Below are 23,045 nucleotides of genomic sequence, written 5' to 3'. Positions count from 1 at the left end.
GTCTCCAAAGACAAACATGTTATTACCTTTTTTTGTTGTTGAGCATGCATGTGTGATTATGAATAACCAGAAGGAAAACTTAATTCATAAGCCATTAAGTGTTATGAATTGCAATTTCTGTGACCCTCTCAGTGGCTCTTTAAGGCCACTCTGAATGCGGCGCACAGAGCCGGCTCAGTTCTCCCCCTTTCTGGCAGCTATAATTGAGTCTAATAGCTGTAGCATAGACATAGGGAACCTCTTTGACACCTAGACCAAATTTTCTAATGAAACGATCAAATAGGCATCATCCAGCACCGGCGTATCAAAGCCGCCGGCAGCTGGCAGCATGTCACAGGTCTACAAGCAGAAGAGACGCAGTGATGAATAGAGGAGACTTTTGCCAGCTGCTGAAGAGGAGACGGTGGCTGATTGCGTCTGTAATGGAGTATGACGATGATGCCCGTGTCTGTGTGTGTTTTGTGTGTTGGTTGTATAAAAAACACTTTCCATTTTTAAATTGTAGTTGCTTTTCAGGCAAAAGTGCCACCACGTACGATTCTTGTTCCAGACTCTCAGTTGCGTGTCGCATGGGCTGAGTCTATGTCTTGTTGGTCAATATTTCACGTTGCTGTGTCGTTTTAGGACATTATGATGAGCATTTCTCAATGTTTTCTACTTTTTACTTCAATTTACCAAACAATTAATTGAGAAAATAATTTGTAGTAATACTGTACATTGTATTAGAGCTATCATAGCGTTTGTCTGGTACCGTTTGAAATGTCAGGACTAAATTTTCTTTGTCCAAAAAAGACTCTTATTACATGAAGGAGAAGACTATTTCTTTTGCATACTTATACATCTGATACATCTGTATCTCAGTTTTGTTTTTTGTGGTAGTCTGTGGCAGTCGGCCTCAATCTCACAAATAAGTAGTTTACCTTTTAAGAAGGCTCAATAGTCCTCCAAACCATCTGGGCATTGTAGTCTTTCGTAACCATGAATCAAATAGGAGTCAAAAATGTATTTGTTAAGGACCCATTTTCAACTGCGGATTAATACAGATGTGGGGCTCCAGTGAGTATGTGCAACCATGTGGCTCAGTTATGTATTTTTAACTGTTTCTGGGCAACAATGTATTTATGGCGCAGAGGCATGTACTGTGAGACTTCAGGTGTTTTTTACAGGGTTTGTTGACAATAAGAAAAGTGCAGAATATCATCAGCTTTATCTTTTTCTCCACCTGTAATTTCATTAAGAAATGCTGATCTGTACATTACGGTTGTGCAGCAGAGGAAAAGAAGTACAACGAAAACATAATTACAACAAAATAATCTGCAGACAATAATCAGTACGTGTGTTTCCATTCAGGAACACAAAAAACAAGTATTTTTTTTTAAATACAAAGATAAGTTCAATTTTAGTTACAGACAACATGCAAAATAGTTCAACTAAATGCATTTCAAGTGGACAGAGTGAAAAGGGCCACACATGTAATTTATACTATTGCTCTCCAGTAAAAATGCTCTGTGTACTTGCACTTTGTCAGTTTGTAACTGGAAGGAAGTAAGGCGATTTGTCAAAGCTCCTCTCGCTAAGTTTGACACCGCAGCCCCAGCAGGAGTGGTTCAACCCTTTCAGGAATCCCCTGTGGAGCTGCGGATGTCGTCAGTCCGCCGCCTGCTTATTTTTCATGCTTCTATTGGGACTGAACACGTGCAGACCACTTCTTCTCCCACTTGTTTGGTTACATTTGACTCTCTGCGAGATAAGAACTAGATTAAACTGCTGGAGCTGCGAGCAGCATCCGGGCGAGAGGGCGGCGGCGGAGAGCGTGGCTGAAAAACCTCCACTGTGTAGTCTGCTCTATCTCTGCAAACTCGAGTGTCAACCACCGAAGGCCCTTTGCTTGTCTGCCTCCATCTTCACATTGTTTTGACTTTGTCTGCTCATCAAACCGTCCTTTTCTCTCCCGCTAAATCAAAAACGGGATAACTTACAGGTACATGACAAACGAAAGCACACGAGGGAAACAAAAATGAACGAAAGAAAGGCAAATATTTGAGCAGTTACAATAATGGTAACTGCTTATTAAAATATCCTTTTCTGTGTTTGTTTCCACCGACGGCCGACTCGTTCATGTCCTCGCTAACTAAGGAGTTGTGCAGTGTTACTGACACGTGTGGATATTTACAAGTAATTATTATAAGTAATAATATAACTCTGTAGTTCTTAAACTCGATTTCTTAATATAATGGTATATAACTTGTTTATAAAGATAATAATGCCTTAATAGCAGTTAAATCATTTGCTTATGCTATATCTATTAGTCATAAACTATTATTAAGAAGAGTTTTGGGGTTGCCAGGTTGTGAAAACTCCCCTAGACAGACCTTTTGACCTCCTTTCTCTGGAGATAATCGTTTGTTAACGGCTTATTAACGCTTACTCGGCAGATCTACTAGTGAGTCGTTAACATATATTACTGCACACCTAATTTGAGAGTGAAAAACCTGTGAGCATTTACTCAAAGATTGTTACCTTTTTAAACTGCGTAACCAAGTAGAAACGCCAAACACCTGCCAACTTATTGAAAATACTGGATTTTTTTTCAAAAGCTGGCAACCTGGCAGCCCTAAAAGGTTGTTCTTAATTATGGCCTATAACTGCGACACAAAGCATTAATAATTGATTAATTAATTTTCATCTCCATCCTATTATTACAGTATGCTAAACGTACGTGGGCCCTAACAGATTTTATTTATACGAATTGTAAATACCTGCTGGTGGAGAGCTCCTGAGCGTCTCCTTCGCATTTCCTGGGTGTCTCCTTCGCGTCTCCTGGGCGTCTCCTTCGCGTCTCCTTGGCGTCTCCTGGGCGTCTCCTTCGCGTCTCCTTCGTGTCTCCTGGGCATCTCCTTCGCGTCTTATAATGGAGGTGGGAGCTGAGTGGCCAGCAGCAGAGGGACAGAGGTACAAAGCTCCCAGCTCCATGTCCCTCTCCTTCCTGTCATCATACAAAACAGAGTGCAGACTGAGACAGCAGGGCATTGTGGGTAGGATGTCTGTGTTTCTGAAAGGCCATGCATGCAGTTTAATACACAGTGGAAGATTCTTGGAAGGAAGGATTTTACTAGCATTTGCAGCCCAGCTTGTTATTCCCTCGGGCAGATATTGAAGGGTTACAACTCATCTCCATCCGATGGTCAAGTTGCTACCTCAACACTTGTTAGCTCGCTTGATGAGCTTGAAACTGAGGAAACATTAAAACTGCATCGTGCCTCCGGTTAATGTCACCAGCCATTTATCTGCTGATATTTTTTATTTGTATTAATCATTTACATAGTTATTCAACTGTTGATTACAATGACATATTCCCATCAAAAGCTAAAAAAGTTTTAATGTCACGAATGCTGAAAAGCAAGCAATGTTCTGCATTTGTAAAACCCTAGCCAGAGAATATCTACAATTTCTCTTTAAATTAGCCCAATTTCATTCATTAACTGTGGCCAAAATTAATTAATTAAAACAAATTGAAGGGTCACCACTGATTTTACGCATGAAATTCACTACTCATCATGCAGAGTAATTCTCCTGCGAGAAGCATGACTCAAGTTACCCGTATGACATCATCAGGGTTATTTTGACTTTACAATTCTCTTTCCTGAACATACAGGAACTCATACGAGTGTTTGAAATAAATAAACCTGATGCTGTCATCAGGTTTGTGAGACATGGGTTTGAGACGTCTTGCTTTGGAGGTGTGATGTTAGAAAAATACTATTCACTTGCATCATGGGAAATGTAATGCATAATGGGATGTATAATGTTTAATCTGTCTCATAAATCCCCTGAGTTCAGTTGCAGCATACTAAATTGCTGGATTATACTTGCAAAGACTGAAACATCTTACCAGCTTTCATGATGACAGCTCAACCTCATGTTCCTTCTCTCCTCTCTTTTTTACTTTTAGGCACCATGAGACCCGTGCAGAGGAACTTCTATGAGCCGTCGTCCGCCCCGGGGAAAGGCGTGGTGTGGGAGTGGGAGAACGACAACGGCTCATGGACGCCGTACGACATGGATATCTGTGTGACCATCCAGAATGCCTATGAGAAGCAGCACCCCTGGCTGGACCTGACCTCCCTGGGTTACTGCTACGTCATCGACTTCAATAGCATGTCTCAAACCAACAGGCAGAGCCAGCGCAAGCGACGCCTGCGGCGACGCATGGACCTGGCCTACCCGCTCACCATGGGCTCCATCCCCAAGTCGCAGTCTTGGCCGGTGGGCGCCAGCTCCGGCCAGCCCTGCTCCTGTCAGCAGTGCATCCTGGTCAACAGCACGAGAGCTGCCTCGAATGCTATTCTGGCCTCTCAGCGGCGGAAGCTCTACGGAGGGACGGCGGGGAACCCAGGCGCTACAGGAACCCTCACTGTAGTGCGGCAGAGCAACACCTTTGCTGGGACCTCCCTCTGGTCTCCAACCTCCGGCTCCTCCGGCACCAACAACAATAACATGAGTGTGGGAGGTGGGCAAGCCAAAGCTGAACAGGTGCAGTTGCCACTGTCCACTGCCAACTTCCCCTGTTCCCCCGTGATGCCATCTCTTTCATCCACCCATGGCCACCACGCTCTAGCCATCAACGGACAGAACAACCTGAACCGGCCTGGCACCCAGCGCATTTCCATGGGGACTGCCAGAGGAGCCATCCCACCAGGGTAATGATGTTTACAGACACAATCATGCATTCCCATTATTCTCGAATTCAGATTTTCTGGTGTCTGCAGTTGCCTTTTATTTGTTATAATGCTCAGATTCAGTTTAATTTTCAGTTCCACTGAGGCTGTCTGCTTCACAAAGTTTCACCCTGAATGTGTCTCGTGTGCTGTACTCAATTTCTGTCTTTCTTTACCCCCGTTCCTCCTGCTGATTTATGACTACTCTCGTTAACATGCTGATCAATGGATCTGCAGAAAAAGTCCAGCTGATTCTCCTTCGCCTGAATATACTGAGGAAGAAGCCTCTTCTTCCAAATGTGTGTCTGTCATGGTTACTGCTCCATAATGAGCTTATGTTGGCCCCAATAGGCGTGAAATACTGCAGCTCTTCTGGATCATTCTGTTGCTTCTGCTTTGAACTAATTTGTTATTACACTACGCTGTGGTTGTTGTCTCACCAGATGTGAAACAGTCTGACATTGTATGTATGTGAGTGTGTTTAATAGAATCTTTGTTTCATGATGCACGGTCAGACATATGAAGTGGGCTCTGGTGTAGCTGTGGAAATCTATTTACCATAGAGGCAGAGCTCCACTGGGGAAGAATGAATAATGGATCAAGGAAAAATGGGAGCTTCAGCAGAGCGCTGTGACCTCAGAGTGATTCAGAGAAAGGAACCAAGGAAAAGAAGTGTTAGCGTTGTAACCGATACTTCAGTCCCCTATCCTGCTTTCTTTTACTAAAATAAACCCTCTCCTGATCTAATTTGATTCCATTTTGTTCTCGTCGCTCATGGGGAGAGACACACTTCCTGCATGTTTGAATAATACTGTCCTTCACCCGGGCACAAATGCTTTCTCTCTGTGGCCTAATTCAGTGTCATTAAAATGTACAGGGGCTTCCGCTCGCCATAGCACAGCATACATCAAGTGGGTGGGAAATGATGCATCTTTGTGCAAAATTATGAGTGATAGAGAAAGCCAGCACAGGGTGACCTACTCTGATAGTCTGTATTTGAAGAATTCAGTGAAAGCACAGGTGCGCAAAGTTGTGGACGAAATGTGACTCTTTCAGCTCGCAGCGCAGAAGACTTCTGTGGAGACAGAGAGAGCTAGAGCGAGAGAGAGAGAGGAAGAGACAGGCGAGGTGGAGTGCAGCGGTTCCCAGGCGAGTGGCTCGACGTACAGGATGAGTGTGGTTAACATACACACAGCAGGACATGAGAGCTTGCAAACACACACACAAACTGAAATGTGAACTCCCTCGCACATTCCCACAAGCGACAGATAACAGTGGAACCCACACAGAATGTAAAACATCAGATCTGTTTTTCACACACCCACGCCCTAATATAACTGCTGATGGGTGCAAGGAAAGTATTTGGCACAGTTTACTTTGCTGCTTTACATATATAAACAACCATGCTGTATCTGATGACAGGTTTATAACTGCTGGCATCATGTAAAAATACCTCAAATAATCTTGCATAGGATTGATTTCTTCTTTACATAAGCCAGCACAGCTCGGTTTATGTTTTTGTGACCTGTGTATCATTGATGATGAAGGCTGCAGTTCACATATTGATCTTTTTATTGTCTCAAGAAACCGCTGGTTGTGTGATGTGAAGCTGCTGGTGATGGGGGAGGGGGAGGAAGGAGGGGGTGGCATTGCTACACGCATCTATCTTACATGCACAAATATTAGAAGTGGCACCATCTGCTGGTTTGTGTCAACACATCAGTTTATCTTATTACTGGGCAGCCCACATATCACCACCCGTGCAGTGTAGTAGCAACAGGTGCAGACTGCTATGGATCAGATAGACTATTCACACTGGTGCATGTGCTAAAAGCAGGGCTGCAACTAAAGATGATTTTCGTAAAACAGTTTATTATTCTGATTATTGTCTTTGTTAAGTGGTTGAATTGTTTGGTCCATGGACTGGCGAAATATGGCCAAAACAATGTTCAGTATAAAGGGACATAAACCTGAGAAAAGATCAAGACAGTGATTGACATTTATTTTTATTGAAAAATAACCGAAAACAATAATCAAAATCGTTCAATGAAATAAGATTGACAGTTGATTCAATTGTTTCAAACAATCCACCCATTGCTTTGTGAATTGATGTTGTTCTGGCATTTTGGCATCTTGTTTTTTTTGGAGCCAGAAGTAACCATATTTGGACGAGCTGGGGAGAATTTAACTCATAGTTGTGACTGAGGACCTGCCCGCCTAACTAAAGCAACTACCTGACTACACCCCAGGCATGTCAATCAAACCAGGGACACCTCCAAACATACCTCTCTTTGAGGCCTTATATCTGATTTATAAGAGAATAATTTTTTAGAAGGACCACCAGACCACCAAAGGAGTGAATTTAACTAATGAGACCATTATGAATTGTGGAAAAATTTGTACTGACTTTGTATTTTAATAAGAGAAGTAGATACTTTTTTAATGGGGGTCATAGTTATTTTGGCGACAGCCTCTACAGGCCCTTCGTGGTACTGCACTTTAAAGCACTTTGGCTTCAGTTTTCAGCCACAAAAACTACACCTATTTTATATTCAGTCTATGGCTTCAAATGCAAGTATAAAACTATTTATGCATTTATTGATCTTTTTTTTTTTTAAACAGAATATATTTGCAGATATACTAATATTTTTAAGTGTGTAGTAATGAGTAGTATTTGTCAGCAGTTTTCCTACAAAGACATATTTTTCATTCTTTTAATTATGTTTTATTTTATTTTTTGTCCATTATCTTTGTATACACCAGTCTCCTTTTATAGGTGACCACAGTAGTTGACAAATACATAAAGAAAAACTTAAATCTGCTTTAAAATTGTAGTAGTAATAGTTAATGTACTGCTTGTTAAATGGGAATTAAAACAAGGCACTGTTTAACTAGAAAAAGGTGCCATATAATAAAACCAATACAGGTGTGTGTGAATGTTCTCAAGTATTTTATCCTTAGCTCCAGCTTTTAATCAGTCTCTCAGTATGAGATTTAATGTTGTGATTTGATTACATGGAGACATGAGAAACAATAATATTGATGTCTGTTTAAAAGATAAAGAGGCATTTTTGTGTTGAAATGAACAGAGAAAGAATTTCAGAAGTTTTTTCTCAGGTCTCTTTTGTCTTTGAAACTACTCCTCTTGTGCACTTTCTCTATGCACACCAGTGTTTCATAGAACTCCGGCCTGCTCTACAAATCTCTAGACAGAATTACTGCGTAGTATCGCTTTCTGTTCTCTGGCAGGTGAAGGATTGGAGGTAAAAAAAAGTTCAGTCATATTCATATGGAACAAAAAGCATGTGTTCACGCCTCTGTCAGCTGTGTCTACCAGCTCCTCGTGTTGAGAACGCCTGTCTTGGTTTTGACTGGAGGGCTGTTAGTGTGCCGAGTGCAGAGATCATCATCCCTCAGTGGGCTGCTTCGCTGCTCCGCTCTGGTGCGCCCAGTACGATAAAAATTAATATTGAAACAAATGTATAAATCATGGGAGCTCATGTGGACCACACTGCTGCCATTTGGACATTTTTGGTGTCTTTATTGCTTATTTTCAGGGCATTTCAGGTTATTCTGAATTCCCCCACCCCCATCCCCGTTGTAGCAGGGAGGAGGGGCTAGCCTCTGCCTCCTGCTACTCACATCAATATGCAATTAAGCACTCGTGGAGTTCTCTTCATCCGACCACCCTCGCACTGTCGTTACAGCGCATAATAAACAGATGAGGAGATATTAGTCCTCCGTCAGCACTTTCTCTATCAGGCTTAATGTGGTGTCTCTATTTGGGGAATCATGTCCTATTAAGTCCTCAAGGCAGGCTGAGGATTCCCTGAGGATGATAGTGAGACAGCAGCCCTCATGTTCTGACCTGCCAGGGGCCGTTATTAATGTGGTGTTAATGGATTAGGGGCTGGGTTTATTGCTTAATTGCAGTGTTTTTCGGTCAGAAATCACAGCATTAGACAATTGAATAGAAATTCCCTTGCAGCATTTTCCTCACTGTCTTCTGTCAAAGGTTTTGGTGTAACCATGCTCAACCTTTTTTGATTTCTTCATGCAGAGAAGATGAAGAGAAGGGGGCAAAGAAGAACACGGGTCAGGAGGGAGAGAAAAAATTGAGTTGGCAGCACGAAAGAAATGCAGAGGTGACAAGGTTCAGTGTGGTTCGCTGAAATGTGCCTCATCAAAACTGGAGTGCTAGAACAGTAGTGTCACGGTGGAGAGGCGCGAGGTCTGCACTTGTTTACACTGATGATGAGGTATAAATGCTTTCGAGATCTGAGCACAAGCAAAGACAGCTTATTGTTTAGTATCATTGATTTGTTTTTACCATGGAAATGCCAGTTAAGCAAGGACAAAAGATTGTTGTGGGTTTTAACAGGAGTGATAGGTGTCTGGGTGAGAGAACGGGCAAAGGGGAAGAGTGAAAGAGTTAAAACCCTGGAAGTCATCCAGTGTGAGGGACTGTCAGCACCGTGTGAGGAGCTGGTGGCATGTGTCTTTAACCCCAGAGCTCAAGGCGTAGCTGGGACAGACAGGGTCACTTCCTGCAGAGGTGCACATTTCTTTTAAAAAAAAAAATAAATAAAAAACTAGTCAAGAGAACAGAGAACAGAAGGAGATGGAAGGTGGCAGATGCACTCTGGCTACAGGTTGACTGGCTGGATGAAGGCACAGCCTCTGTTTCAGCAGTGCATTCATGGGTAATCACAAACTTCATATAGAAATAATTAGACAGGGATGGGAATAGGAAATTGTTTGCAAGATGTGCATCTATCTTTCTTTGTATAAATGAAACCGTAAACACAGTGGAGACAAGTGTGTAGGCTTGTTTCTTTCCGTTTAGCAGATAAGGATAATCAGTAGCTGCTGCTGGTTGTTTTTTTGGCGTTGCAGATGTTATATCACCGCATTTATTATGCTATACGCGCTCCGGCTCGTAGTGAGATCTTTGCTTGAATTGGAAAGCAATAAAGATGAAAGGCATTGCTAATTAATGTTATGTTACAGATCCGTGACTGATCCTCTGTACTGTGCACGTATAGTTTGTGCAAAATGTGCTGACAGCACACAACGAGATTGTGCTGAAAGCTCTTGTGGTGTGTTAGCCCATTTCTTCTAATGAAAATTATTTGTTTGATCACAGCGCTCTCTGGGAACAACCTAAATTATACATGCACTCATAAAGGGAAGCATCTTGTTCATAATGGGTTTTGATTTGATTCAGGCCTGAGTGCATGTTTAGATAAAGGAGACTCTCAAATGGTTTGGTTTGTTTTTTGAGTATCAAAATCTGCTTTAAGTAAAAGTAGATCAAGTCTTTTATTTAATATATTTATTCTCTATTAAGATTTTCCTCTGCCGACTTTATTTAGCCAGCCCTTGATTCAAACTGGTACTTGTATTGAGTGAAGGCCAGCTGTGTGCCCTGAAGTATCGACTGCTTGGTTTTTGTTTCAAGCAGCAGACTGCTGGAGGTCAGCTCACCCATTAATTCCTCCGCTGCAGCTCAAGGTGTGAAATCATTCGCTGTAGCCTTTGCTTGAAGAAAAAAAAAAATCAAACCTGTCATGGTTTCACACTCCTGAGTTCGACGTTCTAACATGGGGCGCCTATCAGAGCTGCACATCTCTGTACTTTGATTTTGACTCGCATCAGTCCGACACACAACAGGAGTCAGCTGATCCTGCTTTCTGGTCCACTGGTGTGAGACACAGTGTATCTAGGTCTCTACCAGAGATGCAATAGGACGCATCAGCTTCAACCAGGCCTCGTGTCTCTTTTTGTTATTGCACTCAGCTTTTTGAAGGGCTTCCCCTGGCACAGGAACAGAGGCTCTCACAAATATCAAAGCGGTCTGTTGATGCGGATTTGTGCAGCGCCTGGGAGCTGCAGGGCCAAAGACCTCAGTCGCTTCATGGTTCAACAGCAAAGAGATTCAAAAGTATATGTGCAGCAGTGTGTGTGTGTCTGAGGTCGATAAACTGAGACTTTAAGTAGTGATTTGGGGAGAGCAGAGCAGTGAGCATCTCGAGTATTTTGACTCATTCTTGAACAAATATATAATGAAAGATATCAACTTCAGTGGTTAAACTCTAGTTTAATTTCTAGCACGTGTACTACATGCTTATAAGATTCTGCTTTAATAGGCTTCAGATAGAAAAGTTGCATCAGAATATGCATCCATAAAACATGTCTTGGACTGCCTCCTTAAGAAGCTCATGCCATTATTAACTTGACCACTAGAGTTTTTTCACAAGCACATTCCTGTCATGCACACATTTTGGGATTCATGTTGGCTGGTGTTACATTGGATCAGCGAGAGGGATACTCTGACTGATTTTGTTGTCATGTTCTGGGTGGGTTAGGATTAGTATTAGGTTTAGTTACATGGCCAGCGACGACTTGATTGACAGCTAAACAACCAATAACAGCAGCGTAAATGTTAGACTGTGCATCCTTCCGGCTGATTCGATCTAGCACCAACCATTTACATACTGTATGCTAGTACAAGCCAGTGAGTGGCATGATACATATTACTATTGTAGCTGTAAAGAGAAATACCAAAAGTTTGATTATGCTGCGAGGTAACGCTCAACGGCAGTCCAGCCCAAAGACACTGACAATAATTGTTGGAATGCAGCACATTTTCAGAACGATTGAATGAAAAAAATCACAATAATTCCACACTTTCAACAGGAAATGACCTGGTGTAAATGGAGCCTTTCTGTCATGAAGTTGAGATTTAACTTTATGTTCTGAGGTCATCCAGCTGCTTCACATCCACAACACATCCGGTGGGATTGTTGCGCGGAGTCTTACTTTTAACCCGAGAAAAGGACACTTGTTCCTGAGTTCTGCTGTGCTGCGGGATACCGTAGGCTGGGTTGAGGCTCTGGTCTTCTGAAGAAGAGACTCACAGACTTGTATGCTCATATTAATGCTCCGAGTGCTTTTGTCCGCTCTGCTCCGCAGATCTTGAAGAGTACGCAAGTCAACTGTCTTTGTCGTCTGTGTTTGCCACGAACTCAAACCTCTCCAAATGTCATCCTGAATCAGGCTCTGCTGCAGTGCTTTGTACATGAGTCAAGCTGTCTCATCCTATCGCAGTTGTCTCTGTGGTCAAGCACATATGACATTTTAACTTGAATGTTTTTCATGGCATGCAGAGCAGAACTTTCTGCTGCTCTCAGGTTTTTCCGTGGTGGCGTGATAACCAGTAATAGTCTATTTTATTATTACCAGACTTTTTATATACATTATGTGCTTCATTTCCTTTATTACTACTTTGTTTCACTGTTTATTTATTCTCTCTTTTAGCGTTCCTGCTCTCCCAGTGAAGAACCTGACCGGCTCTGGACCACTGCACCCAGCACTAGCAGGTTAGACCACATCTGCAGCTAAAAATAAGCTTTTTTTGTTACAAGTGCTTGTGTCAAAATGATATGTCTACACTTTTTATTTTTTATTTTATTTTTTACCTTGAAGGAAATTCACCCTTTCCACTCTTCTGTGTGTGTATGTGTGTGTGTCCGCGACATATGCATCAGGTATGACAGGTATCCTGATGTGCGCTGCAGGTCTGCCGGTTTGCCTGACTCGAGCCCCGAAGCCTATTCTGCACCCACCACCCATCAACAAGAGCGACATGAAGCCCGTGCCGGGGATCAACGGCATGCGTCGCAAAACAAAGAAGAAGCACCTGAGGAGAGGTGAGACGGAGGGAACGAAGAGGAGAAAATAAAATTAAAAAAACCTAATCAAATGCCATCATTGTATATTTTGTATAATGCTTTAGTGAATAAATGGGAAATGAACTGAGGAGAGAACAGATCAGTCAGCAGACTGTCTTTGTCCTGCCAAGCAAGATGTTTCCATATGAGCTGTCAGTGAGTCTGTTGTTTAGCATGCAAACAAAACCATCAAATAAACTGTTGAAGGACCCATAATTGTTCTTTAAATGTCTCCCATTTTAGCTGCATAAGGGTTGCAACAACTCCAACCTCACCCAAGTTTACTGACGTTAAAAGAATTACTGTCTTCCTGTAATTCTGATTTCTTTTTCAGATTCCCGAGTAAATATACTGAAACTGTGATTAACAGTTTGAAAGATGTAACTGTTCATGTGGATTGACCAAGGCTGTTGTATGGAAAGTAATTGACGAGGGTCCGCCGTTTCGAGCTGGTTTGAGAGGAGATCTGGTGTTCAGTTGGACGGCTCTGCGCTTGAATAAGTGCCTTTTGATGCAGGCTGTGGAAACCACTGGTTTCCCAAGGGAGTCTTTGTCCTAATTGATCAGAGAGGCTGTTGGGTTTCCATCCCTGCACCTTACATGTCCTCTCAGTCAGCCCTTTAAAGCTTATCTGTACTGTACATACAGATGAAGTTGTGTGGAGATGATGTGGTCACACTTTATTTTTCACTTCCTATACTCTTCTCTAATTTCATTGGAAGGAACACATATATGCCTGTAAATTCATAGGAGGGTAGTACTTATATGGAACATGGAAACAGTGTTCAGTTGATCAACTTGCAATTCCAGTTAATTGGTAGTGTAGCATAGTGTCCAAAGATAAACAAATAATAAATGTGGTTTTTTAGAGGGTTTAAATGGAGCTGTTCCCTCCTCTGAAAATCAACAACCTCTAATAAACTCAACAAAGCTAAGTCATCTCCAACAAGACCAGGAGGCTAGAGTCGCGCTTATGACTATTGCGTGAGGCGGTCATAAAGCGATCACAAAAGATATCTAAAATTCATCCTCTATGGATTATAATCTGTTGCAAAATTCATGGCAATAGTTGAAATCTTTCGATTAAAAACCATAAATTCAGAGGATCACCAAATGTTCATTTCAGTCTGGATACAGTCGGTTGACCCACAAGCACATCAACATTGCCATCTAAAAAAGATACAATTCTCTATCTGTTTCTGCCCTTCTCTATAGTTCATTCCAAATCACATATTGTTTTCAGGAATATTTTTTTTTAAAGTGATTATAAATTATGGACCTTTTTTTTTATAGTACTGTAGATTAAGAAATAAGGAGCGGTAGATGGCAACCTGTGTGTGCAGCCTACAGACAGCATAAACTCAGACATACTGGAGGTCTGTAAGAGGAATAGAGATGTGTTTTTTTCTTGTGCAGGGAGATTTGGGTTTATTCTGCTCTGGTCTCTGCTCAGAAAATGGTCAAGAGAGGCTTTGCGATCTGGCTAATGAAGCCATCAACTGGTAGCAGTGTAAAATACATAATTCTGTCTCTTCAGTCTTTCTCCTCCTTGTTTCTGGTTCCTCTCCTCACTACCCTGTGCCCCCTCTGCCTTGCTATATTAGCGTTTTCTTTCTCTCTGCCTCTGTTCACTTGCTGTCCCTCAAATGAACAAACAAAGGCTCCGGGGGAAACGAGGTTGCCTGTAAGCGTATTAGGGGTGTAAGCTGTGGGTGTGCTCTCAACCATGCGAGCCTGGTTGCGCTCGGGGATTATCGGAGAGTGTGAGGATGGCTGGTTGCTATGTGCCAGTTTGAAGGTGACCTCCTCTTCAACATCACAGACATGTATACCATACAATAACTCACTCTCTTTTATCTGAAACTAAAAAGGCACCCGGGCCAGAGTGATGAAAGTTTGCCATCGATCAAGGTTTAGCTGTTACTCTCTCATGTTCAAATGACAATCAGAGGCCGTGCAGAGGTCCATCTTGTCTTTATTCATACATGTGGTCAGTGGGTGTAAATAAGTGCCAAGCTTTTCATGCTGCTCTTTGACGGTCATCTCATATCTCTCGTGTTTTTATTTTATGACAAGGTAAAAACCCAGAAGATGTGGTGCGAAGGTACACAGAGAAGATTAAAGTTGTCCCGGACGAGGTAAGAAAAAGGCACAAAAAGGCACGCACATACTGAGGACTAAAAAGTTTTGTGCCCAGCAAGAGATGCAATCTGTCACCGTTTGGTGTCCCAACCGAAAGTGAAAGTCTCATAAACACACAGTCATGTCCATGCAGAATGTCAGCTGAAGTATTTTGGTTGGCTCTTCCAGGACTGTACCATCTGCATGGAGAGGCTGGTAATGTCATCCGGCTATGAAGGCGTCCTGCAGCACAAAGGCATCAAGCCAGAACTGGTGGGCAAACTTGGCAAGTGTGGGCACATGTACCATCTGCTGTGCCTGGTGGCCATGTACAACAATGGCAATAAGGTGGGTAAAGGCGTGCGAGCCAGACGCTGTTGTGATGTCACTCTGGGCTCAAATTATAAACTCGCGATGTCTTACAGCTTGACTGGGCTGAATGGCACTGGCAGATGATCAGGCTTCAATACTGTCGCACACAGATGGGGATCTTATACACTCTTGTCGGATCAGTCATATCAGCCTTCACAGCACAGTACTTTGTAATATGACAATTAATTCTCTTCACTTCAGTTTGCCTGCATGAAATACAAATTTTACAGATTGCTACTACAGATGGAGCAAATAAAAGCAGATTCAATCAGCAACCGTCAGTGTCACATTAGCAGCAATAGCTTATATTCTCGTTTACTTTTGGTGGGATCAAGCTATGTTGCAGTCGCACGAGGAAGGTATTAGAGCTTTCTTCAAGAAATAAAGAAATAAAGCTCTAATAATTGATCTTAATATGCTGCATTCACTACAACCATAGTAAACCCAAATCTCTGACTGTTTCGAGTGGCATTGTGGGAGATGTAGGCACAGGGGTTTTAAGAAGGAAAAATAAAGCATGAAATAAAATGAAGGCTGCTTATGCTGCCTTTTTAAACTGTTTATCATGAGTCAGACACTATTTAAGTGCAATTTTATATTTATTGAATGCTCTTCTAATATGGGGGTAGTGTGAGAGAGCGTTTGCCTATTAGTATACAGTATCTAACGTAAGCATAATTTAGCTTTAAGTGTGAGTCAAATAATCCCTCTCCTTTTCATTTTTGTCAGCTCAGGCTCTTTAGCTGCTAAATACTTTACAATCATCAGCAGCTAGTCACTAACATCGTCTGTCAGCCGTGCAGTTAGCTCACACTGTGTTTATTTTGAGTTCGTCAAAATTTATATCCACATAAATATAGGCAGAAATATTATAAATTATAAAACAAAATTGTTATCATGGAAAATATTTCAAAAAAAAAATTATTCTTAGGTTAAATCAGCACTTTAAAGCAATAAGAAGCTAAAAAAAAAATATATATATATATATATATATTAGTAGTCAGTTTTGCTTTATTGTATGAAGCAAATCTGTTTATTTTTCTTCAAACCAGGATGGCAGTCTGCAGTGCCCAACATGCAAAACCATCTATGGGGAGAAAACCGGCACGCAGCCCCCTGGGAAGATGGAGTACCACGTCATCCCCCACTGCCTGCCCGGCTACCCGGACTCCAAGACCATCCGCATTGTCTATGACATTCCTGCCGGGATCCAGGTCGGAACCGTCTCACTTCACTAAATCCAGCTTTGTGCCCTGATATACTGTCTCTCCCCTCTAAATCCGTGAACTTTCTATAACTGCTTATCCGCTTAAATATGACCAGCGGTCATTCGTACTGGAAGGTGAGGTGTTGGGGCACCGAGGAGACTGCCTTCTTAGGAATCACACCACGGTTCCTGGCAAAGAGACAATTCAGAATTACAAAAAAAAAAAGAAAAGTCAAATACTGTAGTCATGTAAGACTATTTTCACATAGATCATTTCTCTTTCTGTGTGTATATCAAATGAATAAATACAAAAATAGACAAGAAAATGAAAAACTTAAATCCAGTAGAGAAGACCTCAAACTCACATCTGCAGTGGAGAGGACAGGATGTTTCGGTGGGTTGGTGGCGATGAGAGGGCTGCGTATTTTATCCTGACTGCTGAGATGAGCTTTAATAGAGTCAATAAACTGACCTTTTTCCACCAGCAGAGCATTCTTAGTGTCCCCAGGGGAAGAGAATACAGACGGTCATCTGACCACTCAGTGCACAGCAGCACAATACTCCTGCCAGTGAGCACAACTCCTGCCTCTATTTCTCCTCTTTTCAGTCCACTCTCTAAACATCAGGCTGCTGCTTATAGTGTGGTTTAGGATTGTAATGAAGTAAATCTATTATATATATTAGTGTTACAATTAAAAAAAAAAAAAAAACAGCAATATTAAGGGTGATCTTAATAGAGGCAGAAAGCTGTTTGGTTGGAACCACATTTTAAACTAAAATTAAGGAATGACAAGACGGTTTGGCATGACAGGGGTACTATAACTGCAAATACCTCTTTTATTAATGAGGGAGGAAGGTGGTCTGGTTGTACAAAATGTTCCCGATTTTGGTGGAGACCTGTTTCACATCTGCTCCTCATCTGACCCTCGATGGTTTAATCAAGACGAGGATTGTTGTTTTTTTTACACTGGAGCATTAATGGAACCTTTCTAAAACAAAATGATTAATGAGATAAATGGATATTTACAGCAGCACATCTCTCAAATAATTATTACAAAGGCCATTGTGAGCAGTGTGAACTGTAAAGCTTGTCCTGTGGGTGCTGTTGACATTTCCCACACAATCAGGTTGTAATTGGAGGAGAAGGAGTTGTAATGTTTGTTTTTGTTCCTGACATTTTTACCAGACCAATGAGCACCCCAACCCTGGGAAGAAGTTCAGTGCGAGAGGGTTCCCTCGCCACTGCTATCTCCCAGACAACGAGAAAGGCAGGAAGGTGAGCTCTGACAGCAGTCCCAGAAAACAATGCTCCTCTATGTGGTTTTATTTGTTCCTTCTAGTCATGTAGAGATAGTCAAACTCCTTCCTCTCTTTTTGTGTGTCTCCAGGTCCTGAAGCTGCTGATCATGGCCTGGGACCGACGCCTCATCTTCACCATCGGCACGTCCAGCACCACGGGCGAGTCAGACACGGTGGTTTGGAACGAGATTCACCACAAAACTGAATTCGGCTCCAACTTGACCGGCCACGGCTACCCCGACCCCAACTACTTGGACAACGTCCTGACAGAGCTGTCGGCCCAGGGGGTCGGTGAGGACAACCTGAAGGACTGATGGGCAGCCGAGCTGGTACACAGGAACACAACCCACCATGCCCCACCATCTCCCAGAGAACAGGGACAATGCATTAGGGCCGACATGCCGCCAACAACTCTTAACTCCCCACAAACAAAAATATCCAGCAGAAGTGGCGGCACCAGAGCAATGGAAGCAAAATAAATGGTTCTAATCAATATTTTGGTTTGTATAACCTATGATTACCCCTGATACATGCCTTGAGCATGTTGTGTCTGTGGCAGAGTTTCTCAGAGGGTTAAGAATTTCAAGAGATTTTTGTTTGATGTTGGAAGCTGCAGTTAAATGGTATTTAACCCATTTTCAATTCAAACTGAAGCTGTTTTTGTGCACTCTGAGTAAACTGACAAGGGGCCAAAACTATAAATGCTGATGTCCAGAATGCATGGCCCCTGACTAACGCTGCATAATGAATGTTGAGAAAATATCTGTGATCGGGTGCGGTGTCAGTGGATCGGTTTGTTGCTTGTTATTGTGAAGATACATTGAAGAGAATTTCAGCTTTACAAATGAATTGAAATTAATTGATTACTTGCTTCTCCCTTTTACTTTTACTTTTATAATTAGTTATTGACCTGTAACAAGTGTTGAAGCTTTGTTTTAAGATTTTAAAGAAAGAGTCTTGGCTCTTGTGATGTCATTCAGGGTGACGCTGGGCATCTCTGACATTTTCCACTTCTGACACAACAGGTCAGTTATTCTGTAAACTGGGGGTTTGTTCAGTAGTGCATGACGTAGATTCCAGAGAGCTGAAGAAATATCGGTGTTTGATGATAAATGTATGTTGTACGGTTAACCTTGTGGACTGTCTACAAGAGGAGACGTGGAAAAAGGATGAAACGAGCGTCTGACCAGTCAGTTTACTGCTTGTTAAGAGGTGTTGTAACTTGAAGGGCTGAGGATGTGAGGAGGGATTTGTGCTTACGCTCCAAGGTTAAACTCATTTGTTTTGTTGACACACTGATGACGCCGACCTCTGTGAATATAAAGCCTGCATTATTATTCTCCCTGTAGGAGCAAACCCAGGCGTTGGCACGATCCATCATGCTGACCATACATGAGGGGTGAGTGTGCAATTGCATGCTCTGAGGCATTGTTATGCTGGCTGCAAGTCCTTGAGGAGAAAAGCTGACCACACAGATGGACGTTCCTCTTTCAAACACCAACAGTTTTCCCGTGGAGATCCATCTTGGGCAGCACTCCTGCTCGCCTGCGATCTACAAGTCTCTCGTGAGCCTGTTTGCCGTTGGGCAGCGTACTGAGATCAAGTGCTTGTATAGCGAGCAGCGAAACATCTCATTCCCTGCGTGAGCTCACTCAGAGTCGGTAGGGCCGATCCTGATGTATGGCTTCGCTCCCACTCTCCTCCTCCTCCCCCTCAGCTGCAGAGCTTCGTTCTAGGAACCATCCAAATGTTGGTCTAGTATGTTACTGCCTGGAAACTAGTTTTTCAACACTCCTCTTTCCCCCTCTGATTTCATGCCCGTGAGCTAAAGACTTTTTGAAGGTCCTTGGTGGAGATCTTGTGATGTTTCTTTACTCCGAGATTAAAGATAACCCAGTGCTGCATAATTCTCCACAAGTATATCTGATCAATTTTAATGAGCGGGGGTGTTGGTGGTAGGTTTATCATGTGGGCACCCAGCTGTGGGCTTAATTTTGGGGTGAATCATAGTCTTCCATAGCACTCTGAGGCAACACTTTTGTTTAATCAGTCATTTAATTTTTAGGAAAATGTCTTAAATTGCAACTAACTCTTTTTTTTAAGTTGGTGTTTATAAACTGGCTTGCAATGCTTTAAAAATACATATATATATAATATACATTTGCAGATGTGATATACCTTTAAAGTCAAGCTCAATTTGAGTCAATGGTGTAAGTTTAATTTATTTTTATACTCTTATATAGAGAAAATATAAAGACTGTCCCACATATCTATACACAGGCACATATTAACATGAATACATAAAATCTGGCAAATATTTGTCAGTATGTCAGGGACTGAAACATGTATGACTTGTTATGGACGTCTTATATTACAAGTAGTCTTAGCGTATGCTGCTGTCGTTACCTTAATGTAGATTCTGTGTAGTTGATTCCCTGTGGGGCGCCAATAAATACAGTAAATGTGTCTTTATTATTGGTGGGGGAGCTTTAGCAGCATGAAGATGGCCGTCCCCCCCAAGTGGGCCATTTCTCTTTTTCTACTTGTCCAGAAAATGGGAATGGATGCAGTCAGCAAATTTTATTAAGTCTGACGGTTAAAACAGCCTGGGTTAAATATCGGTTATAAATATTCTTAAGAGTTTGTTTTAGCTAAATGAAGCAACAGATTGGTGGGATTTTCCTCAATTTAGTTTTAATCAGAAATAGGAGACTTTTTTTTAAAAAATTTTTGTATCAATGACACTATCCTTACTCGCTTTCACGGCCGTTTATTGCAGAGATGCATCACTGCGACCACCATATGCTACAGGTGCAGGGAAATTGTACCTCCAAAAGCATGTCAATAACAACAGGAGGTCTATCTACTACAATTAAAATAATCACAACTTAATTCAACTGATTTATCACTCTTTTGGTAACAACTGCCAGTATCATCAATGGTACGGGATACGTGGTTGGTTTAGTAACAATAATAAATCATATTTACCCTGCTTAATTCATTTCCAGGTATATGAAGGAAAATTCCTTTGCACTTGTTTTTGGCTGTATTGTAAAATAATTTTAATTTTATACATTAATTTAGAATTTTGGAAATAAATAACAACTTAAAGATAAAATTACAAAAAGTACAAATATGCAAGGATTACATAGCCAAAATTTTTGGCAGGCCTCACAGTTGTTTTAATTACATCTCAATTGTAATTCATAATTAATAATAATTATAATTAATATTTTTGATATTGATATTGTTACATCCATGAAATCTGCAGGTTTTTGCAAAGTTACTGTTACACACAGGATTTACTTACCGTCATTTTAAATTCTACACATTTGGAATACTAAAATACTGTAAAAGTCATTTTCTGTTTCTTGGTTCTGGTAATTATTTCATTCAAACATGCAAATCAGCACAAACTTCTGGCATTTCCTTTTAGCTGGCCTGAATCCCGCTGCAGTATGGCAGCCACTGAGACCAGTCTGTGGCAAAGACACTTCACGAGCTGGAATGAGGTCTTTTCCCCGTCGTCTGAAATGTTGGGGTTATTTTACATTTGATTTTTTAGTATTTGTATTTTAAAATCTCATTATTCACACCACAAATTCCACCACCACTAGACGGTTAATGCAGTCCGTGTTGATTTGCAAACAGCCACGTACAGCTACCTAGCGTTTAAACGCTGGGTTTGACTCTTTTATTTAGTGATGAATATTTTTCTTGAAGGACTTTAGTTACTTAACTGTGTTGATTTAGTCTCACAAAAGTTTACACAGAGGGCATAGCGAGCGCAGCGTGTTAGCAGAGTATGGAGAGACAGGTAGACATGCCGTCGCTGTTTCGTTTTATCTAGATTCAGCTCTAAAAAAAAAAACACCAGACACAAAATGGCAGACTACGTTAGTAACCAGCTCGTGAACTGAAGAAACAGATATTTCTCCCAAGAGTCACTAAAACCAAAAAACACAGATCTAAAAGAGAATAAATTGGACTTATACTGACCCGGTGGACAGAAAAACACGACTCCAACTGTAACTGCTGGATGTATAAATGTGTTTTCTGACAACATACGACTGTTATGTGTTTTTTTTGGCTGTGTAATTGCAACTTTCTGGTTACCCTCACAAGCTAAAACAAACTACTAAAAGAATTTTTTAAGTTTGACTTTGACCCAGGTAATTTTTTGTCTCTCACCATTTAAAGTTTTCTCCCTCACCGCTTTTTGACACCCTTTATAAAATGGGACAGCGATGCTTCCAATCTATCAGGGAATTTTTTTCCATGTTGACTGAAATTTCATTAACTGGCGAAATCCAAATTTTTGCTTCTTCGACTTTTCCTTTCCATGTGTCGGTCTCGTGGTGTGAACGATGCAGGCCCTTTAGACTTTTCAGGTGTGTACAGACTTATATGGGAAGGATGAGGAAAATATGGTTCGATTTTTGTCTGATTCAAGAAGAGAGAGATGGTTTTTATGCAATTTACTATTTTCAAGATCTACATGATTTATGTGTAGCAAGAAGGTCGATCTTTGATTTAAATGAGAATGGATGTTTTCTTTATGGGGTGCTTACCTCCAGATTTTTTAAGATAAGGGGTTGCAATCCGATGATGTCCACATGCTATAATAGAAAACGTATATTTTTGATGTCTTTTTTTTGAATGATGAATGACATTGCTGTGTTACTCCTAAGATTCATTCCATACTATTCCAGTAGAAGCGGAATAAGGGATGAAATCACTTTGTCCTAAACATATGAAGTATTTACAGTTGTGCTCTCTCGTAGTGTCCACTGCAAACTGTACTTCTCTCTCTAAATGATACCTTAACATTTTGTGTGGATATACTGTCAGTGTGTCCGTGTGAATGTGTGTGAATGTGTGCTAAGTGGGCATCTCGTAGACAAAGCTTAGGTTCATGTCCTTTAAAGATACAGTAATGTTCTCCTAGAGGTGCATGTTAACTGAACTGTGAGCAAGTTTATTGACAATGCATAGCTTTTTGCGTATGAAAACATCATGGCTTCTTTAGAAACATCACCCTGGTTTTCTGGTGATTTAGCACTGTGGTTTTGCTTACTCCAGTTAGTCAGAAAGATCTTTTTTTTTCTCCCTCTATTGGCTTTGATTTACACAGATGGGGACGTGATAGCGTTTGGCTGCTCTCCTCACTCTTTCGACGACGTGTAAAACATCTTGAAAGTTTTGCATTTTAAGTGCCCATTTCAATTGACATTTCCAAATCCTGATTTTTGTGATTTGATTTATCTCAAGCGGTGTCTGCATATTCATAAAGAGAAACTGGGATCAACTAAAAGCAAGATATAGAGACATTGATTAAACTATAAAGGGCTTCTTAATCTATCGGTCTTTATTGAATTGTGATGACCTTGTTGCATGTTTGTGTGTTTCTTGTGGAAAAATAAATGTGCCCTTGACAAGGGTAGTTTGTTTGACCTTTTGTCACCTTGGCTCTTCCTTGTTTTTTTTTCTCAGTCAGTGGCATGTCTTCCCTCATTTAGCACCACTATCTCCATGTCCCGGGGCAGCTCTGTGCTCTGCACCTCGTTATATGGATATAAATGAGCCTTGCAGGAG

General features: G+C 41.4%; 1 protein-coding gene across 2 annotated transcripts in view; it reads left to right on the top strand.

Moving 5' to 3' along the window:
- The window catches only part of dtx1 (deltex 1, E3 ubiquitin ligase), a 46,284-nt gene extending 23,381 nt beyond the window's left edge, over nt 1–22,903 (top strand). Inside the window, exons 3-10 of one of the 2 annotated variants that reach the window (XM_069139238.1) lie at nt 3,953–4,700; nt 12,039–12,100; nt 12,299–12,430; nt 14,528–14,589; nt 14,762–14,920; nt 15,997–16,158; nt 17,338–17,427; nt 17,540–22,903. In XM_069139238.1, the coding sequence (XP_068995339.1) occupies nt 3,953–4,700; nt 12,039–12,100; nt 12,299–12,430; nt 14,528–14,589; nt 14,762–14,920; nt 15,997–16,158; nt 17,338–17,427; nt 17,540–17,764 (1,640 nt within the window). In that variant the 3' untranslated portion in view covers nt 17,765–22,903. Of the gene's footprint in view, nt 1–3,952; nt 4,701–12,038; nt 12,101–12,268; nt 12,431–14,527; nt 14,590–14,761; nt 14,921–15,996; nt 16,159–17,337; nt 17,428–17,539 lie in introns of both variants that reach the window. The other variant, XM_069139237.1, reaches the window with a different exon arrangement.
- Nucleotides 22,904–23,045: the final 142 nt, after the last annotated feature.

Source organism: Embiotoca jacksoni, unplaced genomic scaffold, assembly GCF_022577435.1.
Source record: "Embiotoca jacksoni isolate LCO1_2020_lvr unplaced genomic scaffold, fEmbJac1.0.p SCAF_8, whole genome shotgun sequence".
NCBI classification, from domain to species: Eukaryota; Metazoa; Chordata; class Actinopteri; family Embiotocidae; genus Embiotoca; species Embiotoca jacksoni.
The sequence above is the reverse complement of the archived record's forward strand: the minus strand, read 5'-3'. Positions and strand labels throughout refer to the sequence as shown.